Genomic DNA, 25,118 nt, shown 5'->3' with positions numbered 1-25,118 from the left:
GGCTTTTTACCCTTTGATTCCAAGTTTTATTCATAGGTTTTCCTCATCAAAGTGACTTCTTCATAGTGTCTTTTGCATCATTGTTGTTTCACATTATCTTGCGGCAAAATGATCTCCATCTACCTGTTACCTCTGCTAGTTAGACTCTTATCTAACCACGACCATAATATAGATGGGAACGTTGGGTGGATGGTAGGGTGGGTAGTGTAGGGTAGAGGAAGGTGAATGATTGTGATGGAGCTAGTGGCGCAAAAGTCAAAGCAATAATTTGCGCAATTGAACCCATCAATTGCCATGCAATTAAATGTGACCAAGAGGCAAACTGAGCTATGAATTAACCTAGTCAAACACAGGAGAGACAGTTCGAAAGAGCAAAAGAGAGAGAGAGAGAGAGAGAGAGACCGAGAAAGCAATATGCGATGGCCAACTGGTGGCAGGCTGTTATTTCAATGAGAGACAGAGATGAATGATGTGATATAACCTGACACGACAATGGCAGCAGCAGCAGCAACAGCAGCAAGTTAATTAAATGATTTTCAATGCCTGACGACGACGACGACGAGTACGACTTTCTTTCTTACTTTCTGTTTGTTATTGTTTTTCCAATGAAATTGCAATAGTCACAAAATTCATTGGGAATTCGAATTTCCTTTACCCTCAACAACCTAATGAGATTTGTTACCTACATACACAGGCTTAATGCGAATGATTCCCAATTCTTTGTTTGCCAGTAAAATTCCATCGTTCCATATCGATTTCAGATTAAAGTTCTTTGCAATTTTTAAACCAAATCCCCCCGCCGCACCACCTCTTTCTGTTCCACTTCTAATCCTTCTACACTAAGCCAAAGCTTGGATCGGAACTAGTTTTAAGCCACGAAACTGGAAATCTGCTTGAATTTGGCACATGCAGGTGTCCCCAATTACTTCAATGGATGATTCTTCAACAACAACAGAAAACATGGGGCTAAAAGTGGGGGAGATAGCGAGAGAGAGAGGAAGCGGGAACTCTAGAAATTGGGACAACGTTAGTTAGTTTTAGGAGTTTTTGGCTTGCAAATTACAAATGGGGATAGATGGAAATGGGGACTGGAACAAGTTGTTGAAGAAAGTAGAACTTGTCACAGGATGGAATGTTAGTAAAAAGAGAGAAAAAATTGGAACTTAGCGGTGTGTGTGTGTGTGAGAGAGTGAGGGCAAGAGAACGACAGTGGCCATAACAGCTGGTAAACCATTTCGTCCAGCTATTATAAATACCGTTATATCAATTGCATTTAGACTGCGGTAACATTGATCCCTCTCTCTCTAGCTAACTTGCTCTCTGTATATAATTTTTCGCAATTTTCACTTTCACTTGAAACGACAAAAAGTCAAGTGCACATGAGAGGCTATTGCCATAAACTATTTTTCAATCAAATTAACAGCATGTTAATAATCTTAAAAAAGACATGCCAGCCAGCCAGCCAGCCAGCCAGTCAGTTAGCCAGGCGCAGAGTGCATGCTTGAAAGAGGGAGCGGATCGATGAAGAGAGCGCAAGAGCGGGGCGGCATCATCATCTAGCCATGCAATTGTTTTTGTGTTTACTTAAAACACCTGTTAAAAAAAAAAAAAAAAACAGACACACACATGCACACGCTCTCAAACCTCGACCAATGTCTCTTCTCTGTTTCTCTTGCACCCGCTTTGGTCTAAGCTTGGTAAGCTTCCTCATCTACTACTCCTTGTATGTATGCGTGCGTGTGTGTGTAGCTGTACAGCTGCAAGTGTTGTTGACCGCTGTCGCTGCTGCTGCCGTTTGCTGCTCTCAAAATGCCGTTGTTTGTTGATTGAATGCAACTACAACAACAACAACAATACTAGCTTAGATTTAAGCTTAGTAATGAGAACGTGAGTCAGCGCGTGAGCGTGATCATGACTTTTTCAACACTTTTCTTTATTTCGTGGAATTGAAAACATAAACTCTTTGGCTTTTAATAGAGTTAGTCGTCTAAATAAATTATACTAGTGTATAGTATCCTAGTATTAGTTTTTAAGACAGTTTTTCATTAGTTTTAGTAGATCCAAAAACAAATCATTAATTAAACAAAACAACTAAGAAATCAGCTACAATTTGTCATAGTTTCAAAGACTTTGCCGACCAGATGATTTGACCTCACGATGACATCTCCAATAGTTCACTCTGCAAACAGATGCCGCTTAATCACATTACGTGTGCAGCACGGCTAATGCCTCAATGATTCTGTGGGAATTGCTCTGATTTTCGAGCTCTTAATGCAATTAGGCTTTGCTTTAGTTGGTTTTTTTTTTTTGCATTTTCACCTTTGGGTTGTCTACAGAATTTTCACACTCCCAGGCCCCCAAGCTTCCAGGCCAGGTCTTCGCTTATGTCTGGTCTCTCTCTCTCTCTCATCTTTTTAACTGTTTCTTTGTATATTTCCATCATTTATTGTCTAATATCAAACCGTTGGAATAATGTGCATAGGCAAAACTTTTCTAAATTAATTGGTGGAGTTTTTCATCTATCTTTTGAGATGCAAATGAGTCTCGACACCCTTCGAAATCGAGTAAAAGATATGTCTTAAAGCCAGCCAGTCGGAACTGTCGGCGGCGGCGGCGGCTCCCCTTTGACTTGGCCCTAAACGCCGGAGTTACAGTCTTTTAGCTTTCAGCTTGTTGCTGTTGTCATTTCTGACAGAAATCTTCCGAGAAAAAAAATTTCCCTTTCGTTCAACACAAATCGTACACACATACATATCTGTCTACAGATCTTGAGTTAAATTTTTTTCTTCTGCATTTTCTTCATTGTTCTTTCTATATAAAGTATAAAATTGACAAGACAGACTTAGCTTGGGCTCATTTTCCGCCTGAATGCCAAAGCAACTTTCAGTTTTCTTTCTCATGTTTTGCCTATTTTTTTTTGCTTTTATGCAATTTTTTTATGGTGGTTAAGTTTTTCAATGAATACAAAATTTGCCTAACGAAAAAAAATATAAAATCGTTTAGTAAAAGTGTTTACCCCCTTTTTCTGAGCTTACGGTTTTATTTTTTGTATACACCTTTCCCATTAAGCAATGGAAAAAATGTACATTGCCCCAAAAAAATGTTTAATAAAAAATTGTAATTAGCTAAAAATTTTATTATTATCGCTATTTTCTTTGCAATCTCAATTTTACGATTCAACCAAAAAGTGAAGTAATAAATTTACAAAAGTTTTTTGAGTTTAAGTTTCACATTTAAATACTTTTAGCTTATCTTTTGGTATTCATTTGAAAAAATCTTTTAAGAGCTTAAGAAACTCGTCGTATTGTAAAAGTGTATTAAAAATTTCCTTCATTTCCATCATCATCATCATCATTGATGACAGTTTTTCCTTTTGCGCACTTTTCTTTCCTCCTTTTTTGTTTGTGTGTGTGTGTGTAATTATGTTGAAACTGGCTGGCAGAGATTTTGTACATATATCTGTATATATCTGTTTTTTGGCATGACTTTTTGGGTTTGTCAACCTCTTAGACGGGCGGTCGGGCGGCTAGCGTGGGTTTTGCCATGACGCATTTTGCCATAAAGTATTACCAAAAACAAACGAAAAAAAAAAGAAGCGAACGAAAGAAAAAAATAACATAATTTTATTGACTTTTTCCAACTGAACGAGCTTATCAGACAGAGCCGGAGGCGATTTGCCATGTGTTTTGCTCATATATCCGACATCCGGTTGGTCTCTAATAAAAGGTGGTTGCAACCCTTTTATATACCCTTTCGGTAAATGGGAAAAGTTGCACTTTTAGTAACCCATAGGATAAAATGGAATTTCGTATAGTTTTTCTTAATGAATGGTAAAGTCATCACCATGACTTACTTCGTTTAAGTTTAGTTGGAGCTATTGCAACAGTTTTCTGACATTTTAAAATGAATTAATATAACACAACTCGCAAAGGGTATGCGAGAAAATGGCATATGCCGAAATTGACTCTGGTTTCCATTTAGTAAACCATTTAAATTGGGGGCGAGGACTGTCAATATCTAATTAGCCAAAAGTCAGACGAAGGTGAAGCGCATTACTAAGGTTTCCAACCCTTGAGTGGTACAGGTAGATGGATGGGGGTATAGGAGAGAGAGAGAGTGTGTGTTGAAGAAAATGCACCGTTACAATTATTCTGGTTTAAAAAAAAAAGCGATGCCCTGCTGTGTTCTTTTTCAGGCCATTTACATAGTATATCCATAGAATTTTCCATTTATCCAGCTTATCTCTATTATGGGTCTAGATATATTATAGAGTGAGAAATGTAAAACTCGAAAACTAAAACCAAAAACAAAAACCTTTCTTCTTCCTCTTCTTTACATCTTCTTCGTATTGTTGGTTGTTGTTATTGTTGTTTCTTACTTCCAAATGTTAATCAAACATAGCTGTATAATTCTCAGAACTAGCACAATAAAAAGCTGCTGGCTAGAGCATAAGAACAACAACAGCAACAACAAAAATAAGAAGTAGTAACAGAAGCAAAGTTGCTGCTCCCCTTTCTTCTCCTCTCACATCACTTCACTTCACTTCACATCACACTCTCTTCGGCCAATTAAGAAAAGAAATGCTTGGGGCCTGCAGTCAGTCTCCATGGTTAAGAATACAGCACATTGCGCAGGTCCGTTATGCTGCAGTGTGTGACGTCATAAGAATCTAGTGCGCAATTTATAAGTTACGATCGTTTAGCTTTTGAATGATTTGTACGAAAATATATTGTAGGCAGATACCTTAGATATAAAACATAGATTTTTGAGATTAATACTTCTAGATAGAACTTATGCTATATATGACGTACTTATTAAGATATGCTAGTTTATCTCTTGCCGTTATTACATATGTATTTGCTTGCAGTCAGTCGAACGCACACCGCCCCACCACCACCCAATTTCTATCTTCCATCATTCATTGAACCATGCAAGACACTCTGCTGCCACTGCCGCTGCTACTAACTTGACTCTCACTTTGAGCTGCTCTCTTGTCTTACCCTCTCTTGGTCATAATCTCCTACTCAATCGCTCTCTCTCGCGCTCACATGCTCTGCTTGCTTGGGGCTTTGGGTTTGTGTGCTCTGCCTTCCGTTTGGGGACTACAGTTAACTTTCAGTCGTCAACTAAGAAGCCGGCTTCAGCTGCGTTATCGTCGTCGTCGTCGTCGCTGCGTTCGTTTCGGTTGCATTTGTTATTGTTTTTGTGTTGCGGTGTGTGAAAGTCGACAGCAACCAAAAAATTGCATAAATAATAAAAAGAAGAGAGCGCGACTTCCTCCTCTTTTTATACCCCGCCCCGCCGCGAACCATTGTTGTGCATTCTTATGGTGGGTGACGCATAAAAAAAGAGCAATAAAAGAGCCACCAAAAATGCATTTTTCAAGTCAAAGTCAATGTCCTTTTTTTTGCCCATTAAAACATAAATCAATTCAACTTTACATATTGGATTAGCTGTTCATTCTTTAAATGTGTAAGTTTAATTTTCTCTCTCTCTCTCTCTCTTCCCCTCTTTCTTTTTAAATGATTTTTAGCGTTTTTGTTTTTTTTGCATTTAATTTGCCGTAAATTTTAGTTAATTAAGACATAGGCAACAACAAAAACAATAACATCAAACATAAAATAGCTTTTGTTTTTTGGGTGAAATTCCATTTCTCTTTTTTTGTTTTTTTTTTTTTTTTTTGGTATAAAAGTGAAAATCCAAGTGACAATCAATTAAAATTCGAAACACAACAACAAAAAGATACGAAAAAGCAAAATCGATTTTGTTCTAATTTTTCTTTACTCTTTATGCTCTCTCTCTGTCTTTCTCTCTCGATTTGGCTCTGTCACCTTGCTGTGTGTTCTCTGCTCTGCTCTGCTGTGTTGGCTTTTTTATGCTTTTTACGGTACTTAGTTTTCGGGCTGGGAGGCTTAACCCAAATTCACTTGTTGCATGTGCTGAATAAGCAAAAAAAAAAAAGACAACAAAAAATATTAAAACTCAAGGGTAAAGGCTGGCTAGATACCCTTCTAAACACATGCAAATTAGTATATAATAATTTGAATGAATAATCAGGAGTCCAAAGGAGGCGTGGTTCAAATATTGTTTGCCTAAAATACCAATTGGACTATAGTTAATATATTACTTTAGTTTATTCTCTCTTCTATTTGTTACATCAATTCAATTGATTTCAATATACCCTGACGCCCTACACACAGGGTATGTTATGTATAGAAAAAGCGCGTTAAAGAAAAATGAAAATTTTTACATTGTTGTTATTATTGTTGTTGTTGCTGTTTTTTTTTTTTTTTTGTTGCATTGTCTGGCAGTTTGCCTTTCTATGGCTTTGGCACACTGTAAATGCAATTGCCACTGGGTCATAGCACCTCCTCCTGACCTCCCTCTCTCTGCCCACACCACACCAATGCTCTATTGCCCTCCTGATGCCTTATTAGGCTCAATGAAGAGGGAGGAGGAGGGGACCATCAGCTGCCAATTTGGAAATTTCATTTAGCTATCAAAAATTTACTTTGCTCGTTTTGTAATGCAAAAACTCATTTTATATATTTATTATACCCTTGCAGAGGGTATTATAAAATTGGTCAGATGTTTGTAACGCACAGAAGGAGACGTTTCCGACCCCATAAAGTATATATATTCTTGATCAGCATGAGAAGCTAAGTCGATATAGCCATGTCCGTCTGTCCGTCTGTCCGTCGGTGCGTACGCGTTTTACTCAGCCATCTTAAGAGCTATCGGGATGAAATTTTTTTTGGGAGCTTTTTTTTACCCGGGTGAGATAAAGTATGAAAATCTTTGGGATCGGACTACTATATCATATAGCTCTGGAACAAAAATTTTTGCAAAAATTGGAGTATCCCCATGAAATTTACCAATATAATAGAATTTGATATAAAATCTCAGATCCCAAAATTTGACCCTGATCGGATAAATAGAACACAAGTTACAGTCTATATAAATCGGTTCAATCGCTGCCGGCAGCTCTGCTTGCTGCCTACTACGTCATCATCAAATCAACAGAGCACATGCATACACACACAGACGCAACGCTACATAAACTGTATGTGTATGCGTGCGTTGCTTTGCTTAGGGAATGAGGGAAGAAGAAGAACAAATTGTACATAGTATGAAGAGTAAAATTGTTTTGTTTGTATATTAATGAATTGAGTTGCAGAAAAGAAATTTTGAACATGTGAAATTATTATTGTCAAGGACTGCAAGGGTATATAAACTTCGGCATAGCCGAATTTAACTTCTTTGATATTTTTTGTTTTTGTTTCCATTTGATCTCTTCTCCTCTATCTGTTGGAATCTCCAAAAATTGAAACATAAAAAAACTGAAAACTGTTTAGGCGTTTTGTTTTAACACTTGTTTGATACAAAAACAACAAGATAATAAAACTAAGCAGATTGTTTTTGTTTTGTTGCCTTTTTTTTTCTACCTATAAATGGTCAGCATTTTTGTAGCAATTTATTTTCGGTCATATGTATTTGTTTTTTCTCATTTTTTACGAGTTAGAGCATATTAGCTAAGGCAACTGCAATATATGAAATTATCTATGAATTTCATAGGAAAATAATAGTATTTAACTTCTTTTTTTTTACATCTTGACTCAAGTTTTATCTCTTTATCTAAACAGCAATGTTTGAACTGATTTGATCTTTTTCAAACTTTCATCGAACCATTTCCTTAAGTTGTATTAAATAGAATAGAAAGAGGATAGGCACTAATCTAGTACATTATTATTATTATTATTATATTTTGTTTTTAACTTTTCATTAATTAAGTTTACTACATTCTTCAAATCTTTTTATCTGCTTAGAATACAAGGTTTGACTTTATCTCTTTTACTTTTTTGAATGATTTTGTTTTGGAAATATGTAATCTATTACCTCTTTCCATTCAGTGATATGGTTAGCTTAAAAATGATAATAAAGCTCGTAAAGCTTTTGCGTTTCTAATTTTATGGCCTTTAATCCCCAAAAACATTTGATAAACTAAGGTCACTCAATTTAACGACATTTCATCCGGCAAAGAAGTAGTTTTCCTTGTTTTTCTTCTTAGATTAGGGTATTTGATGTTTGGTTAGCCGGAAATGGTAGTTGTTTCTTCATTTCGTTTTTTCCTTTTTTCCTAATGTGTAGAGTGCGAAAATCAAATAAATTGTTACACTTAAAAAAACAACAACAATAACAAGAAATTCCCCGCACTTGTTGATATTGATGAGGCTGGGATGCGGGGCCTTCAAAGGGGGGCAACAGGCGTGCGTGCTTAGTGTGTTTTGGTTTGCGTGGGTTCAAACTGGGGGCTATATAGAGCCAAGGGTATGGGCATGATATGACGACGACGACGACGCCGACGATGATGTTGCTTGATGATATATTTATATAGCCAATAACCTTGTTACAATGTTTATTTGATTCAATTTAATGCGTGATGCGTGTGCGTGTGTGTGTCATGAATATCCCTAATGCCTATTAAATGAATGCCAGAAATTTATCAGCCAATTGAAACTAAATTAAAGAAATCTTTACAACTTACTAATTGATTTTTTCTTTCCCTCTTATCTATTTGCAGGTAAATAAGCCAAGAAAAAGATATTATACCGATAAATGGGTATATATACATCTAGAGAAAATCATGTATATTTATGGATATATATAGATGCATATGCGTCTCAGTGAAAAATTGAAAAACCATAGGAAAAGCAAACAACAGCAACAACAATTTCACGTTTTTGCGTATTCTCCGCGGAAAAACAAAATATTGAAAAAGCTTTCGTTCGGAACGCTTTGATGCTTTTCCCAATATTCCTCTAGTTGCATTTTGTGTGCGCGCCTTGACATTTTCTGCCACAGATCGGGGAGCTACAAGAAAAAAAAGTATAGAAGAATCTACATATATATATTTCTTATATATACATAAATAGAGATATACCAACGATGTTGTCTATATACACATATCTATATATATATATAACGAACATGTGAGCCTTAAGCTTTTTTTTTTATATTTTATTAATTTAAAATATTTGTCGCACGATTTTAAAAGCGATTTTTGCGCGTTTTTTCAAAACAACACATACCAAAAAATTAAAACAAAAATACTTTTTTTTTTTTTTATAAATATATATGTATATATTTCGCGAATGAACTCAAGTCTATCAAATGGATAGTTTTCAAAAAAACATTGACCAAGTGATACGGAAAGAATAACCAAAAAAAAACACAACAAATTATTTAACATGGCTTCTCTCACAATGAATATGGTTTTTCTTAAGGATCTGCGATCGCGTCTTAAAGGATATCTGCATGTAGGTATAATATTGGTAAAAATATATATTTATGATAAATATGTACAATATCATCCTTATTTATGTATGGCGTGTTCACAAGTATATATGACTGTGTATATATGGAGCAAAGAGATTACTTTTAATTTGATCTTTCTGACAGTTTTTAATTAAACTGTGTGGGCTGGCTGTGCGCTTGCTTGATCATCATCATCATCATTATTATTATTATTTCACTCTCTCTCTCTCTCTGCCCTACCTTACCTCCCAGTGTCTCTTTCTTTTGCTGTTTTTACCCTTGCTGAAACGGAAAAATAGACTTTGTTATGATGTTTGTGAGAACATTATAGAGATTAGTGGATGTAAAAGGACGAATTAGATTGGGAGAAGACTGTCTTAGAATTTTCCACAACTTTTTAGGGTTTTTTATCTATGTCTGTCTCTATCTGTAGTAAGTTTTCTAAGAATTTTCGGTGTATCTTTGCAAAAAGTTCTGATTTTAAGTCTTGTCTTGTCTTTATATACAACTTTGTGGTTGTAAATATCATATTTTGCTATCCTTGAAGAGTGACGAAAGATCTTGATCTACCTACCCACCTAATTAGACAATAGTAAACTTTAGGACTCAAACTCGATTCAGCTTTAACATTCTTACTTTTTATAATTCCCTAATCACTGTCATTTTGTAATCGATTACAAAAGTTTAGATGTCTCAAGGTCAAGATTAGTAAGAGTTTATTTTAAGATACATATGAAAATAAACTATTTGAAAAATTTAATCATAGAGTTCAATAAAATTTACATTTTGGACTATTTGTTTATAAGGCAATGCAAAGGCGATATATGTATATATTAGCGAAATAAAATGTTATGTAATCATTTTGAAATGTTTTCCGGCTTAATTAAAAAAGCTCTGAGTTAGAGTATTCAAATTTCTGTACAATAGTGAGTGCTAACTTTCGATATCTTTTATTTTTCACTCTCTGCCCACACTCGGTGGCAGCTACAGATACATTTACAGATACAGATACAAAAGAAAGGCAGCACAACATTTTTTTTTCTTCCAACAATTTATTGACGTTTCGCCGCCTTTTTTGCCTACTCTTTTGTCTTGTTCATGTTTTTTTTTTTTGTTTTTTTTTGGTTTCCAGTGCCAATTCTCGTTGCATTTTGCAACTTTCTCAGTCGACGCAGTCTTCTTTTCCAGATGGTTGTCATTATATACTAAATATGCCTACATACATATATGTATTTGTATATAAAGTAGATAGTATTATATTGGGCGGTTTTGCCTCCTTTATTTTGGTTGTCTTTGTTGTTGTTGTCTGATATGTTGATTATTCAAGTTGCAATTGCAAATTTTTAACAACTCTTCAAAGACTGCGCGCGTGTGTGTGTGTGTGTTGGTGTTATGCAATTATGAAGATGTCTGAAAAAAAAATGCCACTTCAATTTCACACCGAACACAAAAAAAGCCATTTCCCAGGCAAATATCTTTTTGTCATGATGATGATGATAATTATTAGCTGACTATGTCAAAAATGTTCAAACAAGCCCAGCTACTACCAGTAGTTAACAAAAAACCAATAAAAACCAGGCCATAAACCCATTTGAACATCAATCTACTTGAAAATTGTACAACAATGTGTCTTTTAGCCAAAGTTTTTGGAGAAATCTCTTTGAGGAAAAACTTTGAGAAATCATCAAAAACCAAATAGTTATGTGAATTGTTGAAATGTTTCGCAACTATTAACGAACGGTACAAAACTATTTTCGAAGATTATTTACCATCAATTTCTGGTGACAAAAAGTCTATTAAAATCGTAGAAAATTTACCAAGCGTGTATCTCAATTTTAAATAATTATAATTTCTAAATAAATAAATTTTACACAAATAAAGGAGAAAAAAGGGCGCAAGGAATCGGGCAAACACAAATTCTAAATTTTTATTTTATTTTTTCAAGAAACAACACAAAAAATATAAAACAATGTTTTTAATCTCTTACGATAGAATGCCATATAAAAAAATTCTATAAAAAACCCGTCTAATGATAAATTCTTTTATTTTTCTCATTATTTTCATTTAAAATCAGACTTTAGAGAAACAATAAAATAATAATCATTGTATGACATAGTATTATATACTATGGTATCATAATGGTATATAACGTTCTTGAAACTCTTTAGAAATTGGCATATTCATAAATCTTCGAGCACCCAAATTTTTAAACATTTCATGAATTATTCGCAGAAAAAAATACGGAACTCTGCTTAATAAAAGAAACTTTGATTGTTTTAAGGGAAATTAATATATTTTTTGTTAATTTTTTACCTTAAATAGTTTTTTATTGTATTTTCAAAAGAAAAAGATTATCAGTTCAGTTTTTGATTCCGTATCCTTTTTTGGCGTAACTTGATTTGAGATTTGTTTTCGCCAAATTAATCGTATTTAAATCATCAATCAAGAATGAAAAGTAAACAGAATCTGAAATTTCAAAAAATTACACCTCGGAAACATTTTTCTACTATTTAGTCTAAACTGAATTGACAATAATGTAACAGCAATTGACATTAAGTTAATCTGTTCTTAACCAAAACGATTATAAAACATGATTTTTCACAGAAAAAAACCATCTTTAGTTAACTATAAAAGGCGAATCGACTAATTAGAGTACTTAGCTTTGAATAATGAAACCAATTGTTATAGCTTGAATAAGAATAAAAGAATGCAAAATTGTTGTCGATTCGCGCTTATGTTGTTTGTTTTTCTACAATTTACCAAAGCGTCCGAAAAAATAGTTGATGGGCATAGTTGATTTTTAAATTTTATTCCTTAAGAAAATTCACAAATGTTACCAAAACAGTTAACAATATCTCTGAAAGTTGTGTTTAAAAATTCATTAAAAATAATTATAGAAAATTTGTTAATTAATGGCTGACAAAACAAGAAAACAAAATAATTCGATTTCTTTTGTTCCAAAGTCTTTGCTAATGTCTACAAGCAATTCAAGTTCAAGTGTAAATGTGATTATTTAGAAAACACAAAGCACATCCGTTTCGATAGCTTTTCGCAGCCTCTTCACATTCTCGAGTGAAAGGAATTTTGTGTTAATAAAATAGCTTATCTATTATGTCTGTTAGTAAGGCTGAGGGCCAAGTAGTAGGGGGATTTCCCTTCGGTTGTGCATAGGTTGCGTGTGTGCTTTTATATTGAACTAATATTCCAGAAGCAACCCACACAGGTTGCCTTACGTCCAGGCGCCTTGTCCGTAATCAGGCTTACAACCAAAAACGAACCTGTTGCGTCGTCGCTCTGAGTAAAATTTCACACTTCGTAGCTTGATGACGAATCATCATCAACGTTCTCTCTCTCTCTCTCTATCTGTCTTTCACCTACTACACCTACACCACCTTCGCCTTCTCATTCATTCACATAGAACCGCCGCCTTGTTTGCACTCAAACGGCTCTCCCTTCATTCAATCGTTAACTCAGCTCAGCTGTGGACAGGCGTTAACCGTAAAAAAAAGAAGACAAAAAGAAAATACAGTTCGATTTATTGTAAACGCACGGGATAGACGGGACGGTTGGTCGGTCGGATGGGTCGATTCGTCGTGTGACTAACCAGAAATCATGTTTAATTAGAACAAAATTAAAGTAAAGTGAAGTGAAGTGAAATGAAGTTTGAAAAAAGAGAAAAACCCCAGAAAACAACAACAACAAGTGTGGAATTTTTTAACCATGAATAGAATATACATATATATGTAGTTTAGATTAGTTTTTTCATAGTTTCATTCGCCCTTTTATAGTTTTTTTTTTTTTTGCAGCTTATCAATTACTTATGCGGCGACGGCATTTATTGATAAGAAGAAAAAACATTGCGCATAGCTTTTGTTTTGCTTCTTTCGACTCCTCTATAATATCGTAAAACCTTCTATATAAAGGGCTTTGCTTTGTGCCGGAACTAAAACTATTCCAAGGTCAATACAACGATAGATTCCTCTATTCAAAGCTTGACAATTTTCCTACTCTGACGAAATTAAAAAACAAGCAAACACAAAGAGAAATTCCCTTTCAATTAATGTTAATTTGTTAGGTTGAAGTTTATCAGTAGGTATAAGCTACGAAAAGTTTATATTACAACACACAAAAATTTCGCTTAAATTAATTATTCGTTACTGGCACGAGCAAAAGTAAATATTATTGCCCAGCAAAACTCCAACTGAAGCCAACCCAACCCAACCAACCCCCTTCACCACTCTATAAAAGGGTGTCAACTTTCTGTATTATGTATAAACTATGAGAAATTGAAATAATAGATTGGCGGGGCGAACCCAAACAAAAAGAAAACAATTGAAACATAGATTAGGCACATACACTCGAAACACAGACACACACACACACACACAACTTGATACACCTGCATACATAGGAAGTTTAGGGAATTTGCAACTATAACTGATTAGGTCTATTATCAGAGAGAGAAAGAGAGAGACATAAAGAGAGTATTACGTCTGACAATGAGTAACAAAACAACTTGTAATTTATTTACAATTCATTAATTATTTCGTGACTTGAGAGTCAGCTGAAAATGCAAGTGAGAAGCATTTAATAAAGTTACAAAAACATTTTAAGATATATGACGTTTTTGGCTTACAATAAGTCTTGATTATAAGTATATACGTTGAAGGCTTTCAATTTAGTTAATATATTAGTTAATGAAATATTACTTTTTGAAACCCAAAAAAGGTTCATTTTCTTTGGATAAACAGTTTTATTTATCATGAGTCTTCTTGATAATTTAAAGGAGAAGTCTCCGATTAATACATTCATATTAGATATCAGATAAAGGAAAGTCTTGTAATAACTTTACATTGTCATTTCTTTGTCTGCAAACTGTTTAGATAGACATTGATATTCTAATATTCTTGTTTGTTTAATTTATAACAAATAAACACAAGTTTTTCTTAATGTGATTCACAGTATTGTGGTATTATCAACAAACGATATCAAAAATATATTTAATCCAGCCTTGAATTTTTCAGCAGCTGAGACAAATTCCTGGGGTGATGTATGTATACATATGTATATTATATTCTTTTTAGTGCACAGGGCACTGATCTTATCTTCTTAGAATATCGAAAACCATTAAAAAATAGTAAAAGTATAAAATTTTTTAATATTTCAAGTTTTAAACTTTTTAAACTTTACCGAGTTTTCTTTGTTGTCCTCCATCTATCTATCTTCGTAGATAGATATTTGTGGATTCATTGTTAAATGTCAACCTTTATTAAAACTAGCCTACCTAAAATTAAGTCAAATATATAAATTATTTGCTGCCAAATGACTAAAAATATCTAATTCCAAATGATTACTTAACAGTAACAAGCAAATGGTTATTAAACAATGATATGTCAACTCATTAGCATTCCTATTGTGTGTTTGTTATTTAAACCTTTCACACCTTGAATCGTTTAAGGTTAACCGAAAACTTTAAACCGTTAAATACATATGTATATGAAATTTCAAGTATATTTTTAGGCTCTAAAACTATTCTATTTAATGGTTTAACAAGAATATCTAATTGTAAGTGAGATTTGACGCACTTTTTCCTTTCTTTGTTAGACTTGCCTTTTCAAATCAATTTATTTGTGTGCTTTCTCTTGTCTTCTCAATTGTCTCTGTTCTGTTGTTGACATTCTTGGCTCATTGGGTAGAAGATTTTCTGGATAGAAAGTGTGACACCAAACAACAGATAAAAAGAGAGACAAAGAATTGGTTCAATTGAAATTGATTACTTAGAATTTTAATTTGCATGTAGCTTGCCACTTTGATGATGTTCAAGCTGGTGATGATGATGATGAAGTTTACACCTTTTTCATGCGTCTCTTTTAACTTTCCTTTCTTTTTCTTATGTTTGTATATGTAGTGAGACAAAAAGCCACCAACTCTAAAAAGAGGGAGACATTTAATGTGAAAAAAGATAGGCGACAACTTGTTATTCTTGGTCTTCTTGCTTTGTATGTTGTTGTTTTTATTGTAGATGTTTAAAGATATTTCTTTTAAACATTGTTAGATACATTTTCCCACTAAAACAATGAAGTGAAGTGTGATAATAAACCAAATTACGAGAACAGCGAGTTCCAGTACCAGTTTGTGAAGCAAAGTCTTTAGAATTATGTCAAGATTATTAAAAAGAATACGCAGTATGCTAAATCCCCAACGCAAAAGGGAAGAACAGGAAACAACGGATACAGCCGAGACAAAATCCTTGAGTTTATCCCATCAGAGACAGAAAAGTTTCAATTTGCCGCGTAGATATAGTACCGCCTCGCCTCGAACCACAAAGAGACTTTGGCAACGTATTTTTAAAACTGAACAAGAAGACGATTTTCTTATGGACGGACTGTTTTACACAGATACGGTAAATGGTCCACAATTAAGACAAGTGACTAGGAATACTCTATTTTCACGTTCTTTTATAAATAAATATATAAATTTTTACTTATTTTGCAGGGCGAATACATCAAGCATCCCGTTCTTTATGAACTAAGTCATAAATATGGTTTCACCGAGAATTTACCCGAGAGTAGCATGTCATCTCGGCTCGAGGAGATCAAGGAGGCAATTCGTCGTGAGATTCGCAAAGAGCTGAAAATCAAGGAAGGTGCCGAAAAGTTACGTGAAGTGGCCAAAGATCGACGTTCGCTCAGTGATGTGGCGGTGCTTGTCAAGAAATCCAAATCCAAATTGGCCGAACTTAAATCGGAACTACAGGAATTGGAAAGTCAAATATTACTAACATCGGCAAATACAGCGGTCAATAGCAATGGTCAAGGTAAGTCAAACAGAAAATTACTCAATGGTAAGAGATGGAGTGAGATAAAGATAGAGAGAGAGATGGATATAAAGAAATGCAGTCAGTGAAAGCAATTGCTAAGTGGGTGTGGAAGAGACGTGCCTATAACGAAAAGGTAATTGGGAACAAGAAAATGGCATTGAGTACCCTTTTCCTAAAGACGAGGGGTATATTCATTTTTAAAGAATTATTCAGTTGAACTCTTTTTTAGTGCCTTGATTCATGCAAAGTTTTAAAAAAAGTAGGATGAAACATTTGTTATGGTTTTAATAACAGAGAACGTATGACTTTTATATAATACACTGACTAATTATAATCATCAATTTAACTATACACAATACTGATCTTTACAATATCTACTCCATACAGATAGGGATAGATTTTTTTTCTTTGGTTGCATGTTGTTATCAAATCGAATGATAAATTCGATCAAAAACGTATTGCCTTTCATTCAAGGGTCGCCCCAACTGACGTTTCCTCTTTGTTGGCTCTTTTAGTCATTTGCTTTTATTGGCTTTAGTCACGCACTTGTCGTCTTTGCTTTCCTCTTTCTTTCTATTCATTTAAGGTGTCGTTTGAGGCGTGAAATATGCGATTAGAGGAAGTAACAACTACAATAGTTTAGTTTAGTTTAGTGATAGTTTGTGTTGTTTGTTGTTATTGTTATTGACACAACTGTCATGAAATGTTTTCAATTTTCATTTGTATTATTTCACTCTTCTCTCTCTCTATGTTTTGTTGCTGGTGCCATGCTGCTTTTGTTAATGTTTATTTGTGAAAATGAACCAAAATTGTTTGGAATATACATATGTACATTCTCGTTTTCTCTCTCGATTCTATCTGCTTCCGTGTTTGCTTTTTGCTTTTTTTTTCTTTTTTGGCCAACAAAAGAAGCATCGAAATTGAAAGCTGAAGTATTTGTAGTACCACCAACGCTTTGTACAATTCATAAAAATGGGTGCTTTGGCTAGAAGAAACTAATGCATTTGATACTGGTAGAATAATAAGTTGTTTAAAGTATCAAAACGTTCATTATTACTTTGATTTTCCGAATGCTTAAAGTTGTTTAGCTATTTTTTTATATAAAGCGGCAAGTTATTTACAGAGATACATGTTATAACTTTTGTTAAAGACCTTCAAACATTGTTTATTAGCATAAAGTCACAACTCATCTACCTATGAAAGAGGCCGGGCAACACCCTTTATGTGTTGTCGTGTGTTTTTGATGGGTGGGAGAAAGGGAGGAAGTCAGCAGTTGATTGACATGCTTGTTGGCAGTTGGCAGCCACACAAAATGCAAACATTTCCATGGTCCGCTTATAGATACTATTATTATCATATCATCATCATCATCATCTTCTTCGTCATCATACATACATACATACATACATACACATACATAGTTGTTGTGTGCCACACGATACCAAGATGTAAACAATGCAACCAAAAAATGTTAAAAAAAAAATAAATGAGAAAAAGAAATTGAAATTACATTTGATAGAAATCTGAAGTGTAAATATTTAAGAGAGTGAAAGAGGAAGAGATAAATAAAAAAATTAAAAATGCGAAATTTCCATAAGTAAAATATGCAGTTGTCTTTTTAATTGATATTAATCTTAGGTTTTAGAATGATATGTACATATGTAAAAAAAAAAGGGGAAATTTTCTCTTTTCCAATGGATAATGAGTTTAAATGTATAAATGTAAATTTTTAAGAAAATTAATAATAACTAACACAAATAACATTTTACCTTGGTCTTTTCCTAATTCTCTTTGTTTTTCATCTCTTATAGAAGCCATTACCTTTGGCTCTGGCTCTGATACATACGGCGCTGGCTTCCAGCATGGTGGTGCCTTGGGTGGAGGTGGCTCTCTATCGGGCAATTCATCATTGGATGCTGCTACCTCGGCCGCTCCCCACACTGCCAATGACAAAGTTCTGGCCTCACTCGAAAAACAATTGCAAATTGAAATGAAGGTGAAAACTGGCGCCGAGAATATGATACATTCTCTGGGCATTGGTTGCGATAAAAAACTTCTGGCCGAGGCCCATCAAATGTTGGCCGATTCGAAGACGAAAATTGAATTTCTCCGCTTGCGCATCATCAAAGTCAAACAGAATCGTGAGCAGGCGGATCGTCTGAAGGCCTCCAGGCAATTGCATATGGATGATCAGCAACCCCAAAGCCTAGAAACGAGCTTGGAGGAACGCATCGAGGAGCTGCGTCACAGATTACGTATCGAGGCTGCCGTTGTGGATGGAGCAAAAAATGTCATAAGAACATTGCAGACGGCGAATCGTGCCCCAGACAAAAAGGCTCTACAAGAGGTGAGTACTCACCCATTTTACCTATTTATCTAAAGGGGATTATTTGTGTATCTATATGTTTATATTTCAAGTATTTTATACAATATAATTGTTGTGTGTATACATTTCGCTGCAAAAGTGTATCAGTGCCTCGGTTCAGGTGTTGCTGCCATCTGCTGCTGGCCCACTTGGCGTATGATTCACAATTCGCATTTTCACGGTTTACTCGCGTTTACGTATACGTGATTTTTTCGTTTTAAGGCACGCGCAAATACGGCTAATTATGCGGCTGTTTGGCATATTTTTTTTTTCATTTTCATCTTTCACATTTTCTTTTTTTTTAGCTTTTCGGTTAATTTTTAAGTCTCTCTAAACTGCCGTCTCATTAATTAAACGTACATGTACCGAATCGGCGGACTTTTACGATTTACTAGAAAAAAACTAAAAATATATTTTTGCTTTTTCAACAAAATTTCACAATTCATTTTCTATTTTAGTTTAGGGTCTGCCCTACTAATTATGATTTGACAAAATGAATGGAATTTTGTCATAGTAAAGAAGAAAAATACATAAACATAGAGCTATCTGTATGTTTAAGCGTTTTGTTTAGCCATTTTAACATGCTTAATGAATGAGATTTTCGGAAATTTCAATATGTAAAATTGTCAGGGTCTTTAATGGAGCAAAAGAAAATAACATATTTTAGTCTCACGATCAGAAATGGCAGAGTTAATGGCTATAAGGCCAAAAGATTATACAATTTTTCAAAGAAAAATTCAGTCGGTTGGACTTTAAATATATTAATTCTAATTATATTAACAGCTGGAAGTTATGGTTGAAAGCAGAGAGGAATCAGACTTAAGTAATTAAATAATGCATCTGATTAATACTAGATAATGTTCACATTTTTGATTTAAATTTGTCAAATTCTATCATTCTCGTTCTCTATATGGACTTTCTATCCACATAAAAGATGAAATACTCCAATTATTTCTTCTTTGAATCTTTGGTATCATGATTGACTTGATTTTAATAAGATTTTGCTACTCAAATCTCAAATATGCTTCCAAAATCTGCTTAATTTTTGGCAATAGTATAAAGCTAAAGAACATCTTTAAAGTCCTAATCTATATTAACAATGTATATAATCATAGAAGATAGACAAAGAATCTTGGATCTATCAAATATATAATAGATCATTTTATCAATAATCTATGAGAAAGTTATATATCTAATTTCAATTTGAAACTAAATGTTATTTTTTAAAAAATTTGAGAATTGACAATTCTATCCATTAAATATGAAAATTAATACATGCACTAAAGAATTCCGAACTCATTGCATTTCATAGAAAAAAGAATCTTTATTATTGACTACTTAAACCATTTGTAGAGTTAATTTTTGAGGAAATGGTCTTATAAGTTTAGTCACATAAATATTCTAAAATATATTTAATTATATTCAAGATTTTAGTATCCAATGGCCAATAAGTTTTTCTTACTTTTATATTTCGCCATAGTTTTGGCATTTCCTGTCGCGTGGCGTCTTAAAGAACTTGGTCTCATTATTGATGTGATTTATGTGCATTGGCAGCTGAGGATGACTTCCGCAACAATAAAGTAGTATTTAAATGGGTCTGCTCTCGGTGATCTCGAGCATCTCACAATGGCCTAGATATTATTTATTTATTGTAGAGACTGGAGTTGCAGCAGATGTTTTAAGCCACATTCTGATGGCCGAAATACAGACAGGCAGACGGGCGAATAAGTAATAAATTGTGGAAGGGGCACAAAACAAAAAAAAAATTTAAGAAAAAGCATTTTCCCTTCCAATGAACATTTTTAGAATACCCACAAGACCAAAACGAAAACGATGTGTGTAGAGAGCGACGGGACAACCAACCTAAACATATGGCTGGGAAATTTTTGTGTTGTGCGTGCCTTAGTAGCTTTTCCTCTACTTCTGTTCTCTCTGCGAAAAAGAAAATCAAATTTTCCCAGCCACCAAGCAACAGTTTTTGTACACTTGCTGCAGCAAGTTCATTCAGTTGCCGTTGGCGCGTCGTTTCGTTGCTATTGTTGAGATCTGCTCATCTGATTATATAGCTTACTTCTATATGTTTTTTTTTTCACTTTGCCTTTGCCGCTTGTCGTTTTCCGCGTTCGTGTGTGTTGTAGGCAAAACTCGCCATGAATATGTAAGAGATAATAATAATAATGCTACAAAAATGAAAATGTGTGAAAAAACCTGAAAGAAAAACCCAACTGGATAGTAGCTGCTGCTGCGGCTGCTTCTTCTTTTATTTGTGACTGTAATTTGTGATTTTGTTCCAGTGAAAAGTGAAACATTACGCATACGCAACGTTGCCCGAACAAAACGTACAAAAGAAAAAAAAATTGCGTAATTTCGTCATAATTATATTTGAGTATGTGTGTGTATGTGAGTGTGAGTTTGCCTGAGTGCTTAAATGTGTGCATTCTGACAAATAATTTGGCTTTTGGGGTCATCTTGCAATTTAAGCATAACAATAATAAAGAACTAGAAAACACACGGCATACAGAAACAAAAACAAAAAAAAAGTGTTTTTTAAAAATAAACTCGCATTAAAATTAGATGAAATAACAACAAAAACGCACCGCAACCAAATGAACGAAAAACCGAAAGTGTTTATGGCCTAGCCATTGCGTGCTGATATATAAGCTAAAAATACAGGGTGTGGGTGGAATCTAGAATCAAATTATTAGAATCAGAGAAAACAGTCAAATTTGGACAATGGTGAATGAAAATCAGGCTGAGGGTTAGGAAAACCAAAGAATGTACTTTAAAAGACCATTGATCGTGAACATGAGTCAACTAGTAAAAGAAACGTTTTGTGGAATTAAAAATTGTCCAGTGATATTGTTAAATATATATTTCCAATTATGAAATATAACAATTGATCAATTTTATTAAGAATTGAAAGTAGATTGTCAGTTGGAAGTTCTTGAGTTTTCTATAGTTATATTAAATAGTGTTCATAGTGATTGATAAATTCCCTTTAGTAGTTATGTTTTCCTATTCCAAAAATCGATAGGAATATAATGATAAATAATTTTGAATAGAGTATAAAATATCTCCCTAAACACAAAGGAAAGACATAGAGTAACAGAATAAGAATACTCAAATATATGCGGAAAATATGAATTGAGGAAAATTTCTTTAAAAGTTTTCAATATTTTGCTTTTCAAAATATGTTCGTTGTAGTCAGGACTGTCTGTATTATCAAATATAATATACACATAAATGATAAATCTTTTTCAATTTAGTTGTTTGAGCATTTCGCATGGCCAGCCACCGCAGAGCAATAGCAACAGCATTAGTGAAAACGATTCTGAACTCTGTGCGTTTATTCTTTGATATTTTTAGCCAAAGTTATTATAAGAATATAGAGAAAACAAAATCATGTGTAGCCGCTGTTACCTACTAGCAGCAGCAGCAGCAGCACCTTGAGCAAACGATGTGAAAACGAAACGAAAGTGAAAAAAAATTAATAAAACACAAAAACCATATCAAGAGGGACAACCATGAGTTGTGGAGGTGGAGATGGAGGTATGGGACGAGGGGTAACTCCAATCTCATCGCCCATTCCTTTGCCTCATGAATTGACTGCCGAATGGACAGTGCGTGCTCAGTTGACATTCGCCCGGAATGGAGAGCCAATACAAAAGGAATATAGTGAACAGGATGCCTTGCATCCAGTGCGAGTGGTCTACAAATTGTCAGCACCCAGCACTGAACAGGATGCCGATAAGGTAAGTCCTTGGGGTGGTGTGAACAATGGACTGACTCATTTATTAATTAAACTATTGATTTTTTTTTTTAGTCAGCAGCTGCTGGTCAAAGTTTTCGTTCAACTACCACCGATTCAGCCTTTGGCAGTCCTCATGTTTCCCACGCTGCTGCCGCCGCAGCCGCCCCTTCTCCTCAACTAGGTGCCAGTACAACGGCACAGATTTGTGGCACTCAATGCCGCAGCACTTGCAACATTATGGTCTCGGCCATTGCCGACTTTCTGCCCCAACAGGAAGTGGGTGAAAATGAACCATTCATCTATCACAGCAAAGTCAAGGCACAACAATTGCGTGATGCCTTCTCTCAGACAAGCGACACTGAGGAGCGACAACAGCAGCAACTATTGACGTCATCGAAACGTCGTCCTACCGCCTATGATCAGAGAAGAGCGACCACAGATGCTTTAATGAGGAGTTTCAATACCAAAAGGCATGCAGAGGAGGCAAACACTTTTAGGGTAAGTTATAAATGAGTTGAGTAAACCAGAGGTATAACCAACTAATCTCTATTTCTGACACCTTCAGCCAACCTATTCACCAACGCCTACACCATCATCCACCTTCAAGTCAGCTTCGATGCCTCGAATACCACAATTGAATGAAAAGAAACCGAGAACTGTTCACATCGATGTATATTGTACGGGCTCTGAGGAGGAACAAGATGAGGAGGAAGTGGATCAGGCAGATGCTGAAGTATCTAGCACTTCATCCTCTGGCGCAGGCAATGACCACTTTAAGCCTTACGATTTGGATTCAAATTCAACACCTCAAACGGTATTGGATAATGAGCAAATGTTGCTAAGACATCAAAGGATCTCCTCGACACAAGCTATGCCTAGAAGATGGGCCACTAACAATAATAATCAGCAACAACAACATCAAACCAAACAACAACCAAAGCAGCAGACGACTGAGAAGGACCATCAGGATCATCTCTTGAATCTTGGTCATGCCATAACCAAATCGAGCACAGCCGAAGAAGTTAGCGAGTCGAAGCAATTGCTTTTCCGCAAACATATTGGTGATCAACGTGCTGCCAAATTGGCCAATTTGAGGCAGAAATATATGCGACAACCCAGTGCAGAGGATACGCTGAGTAGTAGCTCCGCTTATCCCAACTCATCACGTTCCAGCATTCCGGCCAGAGATGCCACTTGTAGTAGCATTTCCTCTGCTGCCGCTTTGGCTGGAAGTGATTGTGTGGATTCGTCGTGGAAAGAAACCGATGAAGTGGATACACCCATTTTCAATTTAACCAAATCGGATAGTTTTGATTATGATAATTCTCTGGATCGTTTGCGTATACGTCAAATGGAGCGTCTATGGTCTAGACCCAATGTGGAGCAACAAGTAGCTCCTGTTGGTTTGCAAACCATTCGAGAGAATCAATTCCAACGTAGCGATACCATACCCTCGGAATCGGATGGATTTTCCGATACAAATAATCTCTATAATACTTATCCAAAGAGGCAGCAGCAGCCACAGCGTCCAGGTTTCTTGCAATTCTTTGGGCCCAGTCAAAATCAACAACAACAACCATATCAACGACAACAAGTGCCCCAGCAACATTTGCTACATCAACGAGAAATACCTCAGACAGCGCCAGTACAACCAATTGTTGATCCATTTCGTCTACTTCATCCCAGTTATCGCTGGAAAAGTGAGGCACGCGATAATCTCTCTGTGCAAGCTGCCCCAGATCAAACAAATTCTCCCTCATCGGAGCGTAGTTCACCGCAATTGCTTAGCGCGGCCACCACTGTGGTGCGTTGTGGTAGTGAAGCACCGCCGAGCACCACTTCGGCCAGTACATTGGGCATGCCACCGCCCCCATCACCCATACCCATACGTCGTTTTGATATTACACGCGGCGAGAGTCCCAGTGTAGTAAGTGAGGCCACTACATCAACGGCCACCGTACTCTCTGGCTATACACATGAGCATTTGGAGAAGGCACGTCGTTTTGGTAATGTGGTGACCATGCGTAAGCCAGGACATCATGTGGGACCCACTAAAAATCCCAATTGTCACTGTGAGAGCTGCCAACGCTGGTTGGCCGAACGTTTCCAATTAAGGGGTCGTGCCTTCTCTTTGGGCGAGAGACCCCTATTGAGAAGGCCTCAGATATGAGCATGCTACCTCTTATAGCATGTCTGCCACGGCCTGCCTAACAAGTGACATGTCCTGGATGGAGTTTGAAGCACAAGCTAGAAGAAAACGCGGCTGAATAAGGTTGTTAAGAGTATAAGGGGCTGCCCGAAGCCAAATAAGCAAATGATGGTCAAGTTTTTTGCTCAAGAATTTATTAGAGCTTTTGCGTCGCTCAGTTCCTTGAGGTAGAGGATCTTGGGGTAACTTTCCTCTTGTGCATATAGCATACTTTTAGGGGAAAATTTCTCCCATCTCAAAGCCTTAGATCTGTCTATTGTTCCTTGTGCGGTAAAGTCAAGATCTCTGCCTCTTCTTTGCCTGTGTGTCTCTTTACTAACTATTTCACGACACTTTCTCCGCGACCATCCTTTGTTAGGTGGTAAAGTTAATTAACTATTATTATTTGAAAAACTTTTCTTTTGTTAATGCATTTAACATATATGGCTATAAGTTGAGTCTCCCGATTAACTAAAAACCCCGAACCAACCAGAAAACTTTAGAATTATAAGAAAATAAAAAAACACCATAAATGTTCCTCAATGTTGTATAAATAAAGCAAAAACCAAAATAAATTATAAATAAATTCAAAAAAAAAAAAAAAAAAAAAGAATGTAAATGTAATAGTTTTTTTTATTCGGGTGGAAATCATTCACTATCTGAATTGTTACTCAAAATC

The 25,118-nt window shown here is 35.3% G+C and overlaps 2 protein-coding genes across 15 annotated transcripts in view; both read left to right on the top strand.

Annotated features, from left to right (window-relative positions):
* The window catches only part of Pkn (serine/threonine-protein kinase N), a 38,575-nt gene that overhangs the window by 3,890 nt on the left and 9,567 nt on the right, over nt 1-25,118 (top strand). For 4 of the 13 annotated variants that reach the window (XM_068291843.1, XM_068291845.1, XM_068291844.1 and 1 more), the window contains exons 3-4: nt 15,811-16,132; nt 17,947-18,482. In XM_068291843.1, the coding sequence (XP_068147944.1) occupies nt 15,811-16,132; nt 17,947-18,482 (858 nt within the window). Of the gene's footprint in view, nt 1-5,124; nt 5,473-8,581; nt 9,318-15,425; nt 15,719-15,810; nt 16,133-17,946; nt 18,483-25,118 lie in introns of those variants that run through there. The other 9 variants (XM_068291853.1, XM_068291851.1, XM_068291841.1 and 6 more) reach the window with 6 other exon arrangements.
* On the top strand, nt 20,546-24,972 carry LOC137576986 (uncharacterized). 2 transcript variants are annotated; one of them, XM_068290340.1, is made up of 4 exons: nt 20,546-20,658; nt 21,867-22,252; nt 22,324-22,749; nt 22,817-24,972. In XM_068290340.1, exons 2-4 carry the CDS (start codon nt 22,025-22,027, stop codon nt 24,419-24,421), a joined length of 2,259 nt encoding a protein of 752 aa, XP_068146441.1. In that variant the 5' UTR covers nt 20,546-20,658; nt 21,867-22,024; the 3' UTR covers nt 24,422-24,972. The 2 variants fall into 2 exon arrangements, with proteins under 2 accessions (XP_068146441.1, XP_068146442.1); XM_068290341.1 differs by lacking the exon at nt 20,546-20,658 and having other exon boundaries at nt 21,827-22,252.

This window comes from Drosophila tropicalis, unplaced genomic scaffold (assembly GCF_018151085.1).
Source record: "Drosophila tropicalis isolate 14030-0801.00 unplaced genomic scaffold, ASM1815108v1 contig_593, whole genome shotgun sequence".
NCBI lineage: Eukaryota > Metazoa > Arthropoda > Insecta > Diptera > Drosophilidae > Drosophila > Drosophila tropicalis.
Note: the sequence above shows the minus strand (reverse complement) of the source record. Positions and strands in the feature narration are given on the sequence as shown.

Coding starts and splice junctions, on each gene's coding strand:
- LOC137576986 (XM_068290340.1), top strand. CDS start 22,025: ATGAGTTGTGGAGGTGGAGATGGAGGTATGGGACGAGGGGTAACTCCA. Junction 22,253..22,323: donor CTGAACAGGATGCCGATAAG/GTAAGTCCTTGG, acceptor TTTTTTTTTTAG/TCAGCAGCTGCTGGTCAAAG. Junction 22,750..22,816: donor AGGAGGCAAACACTTTTAGG/GTAAGTTATAAA, acceptor TGACACCTTCAG/CCAACCTATTCACCAACGCC.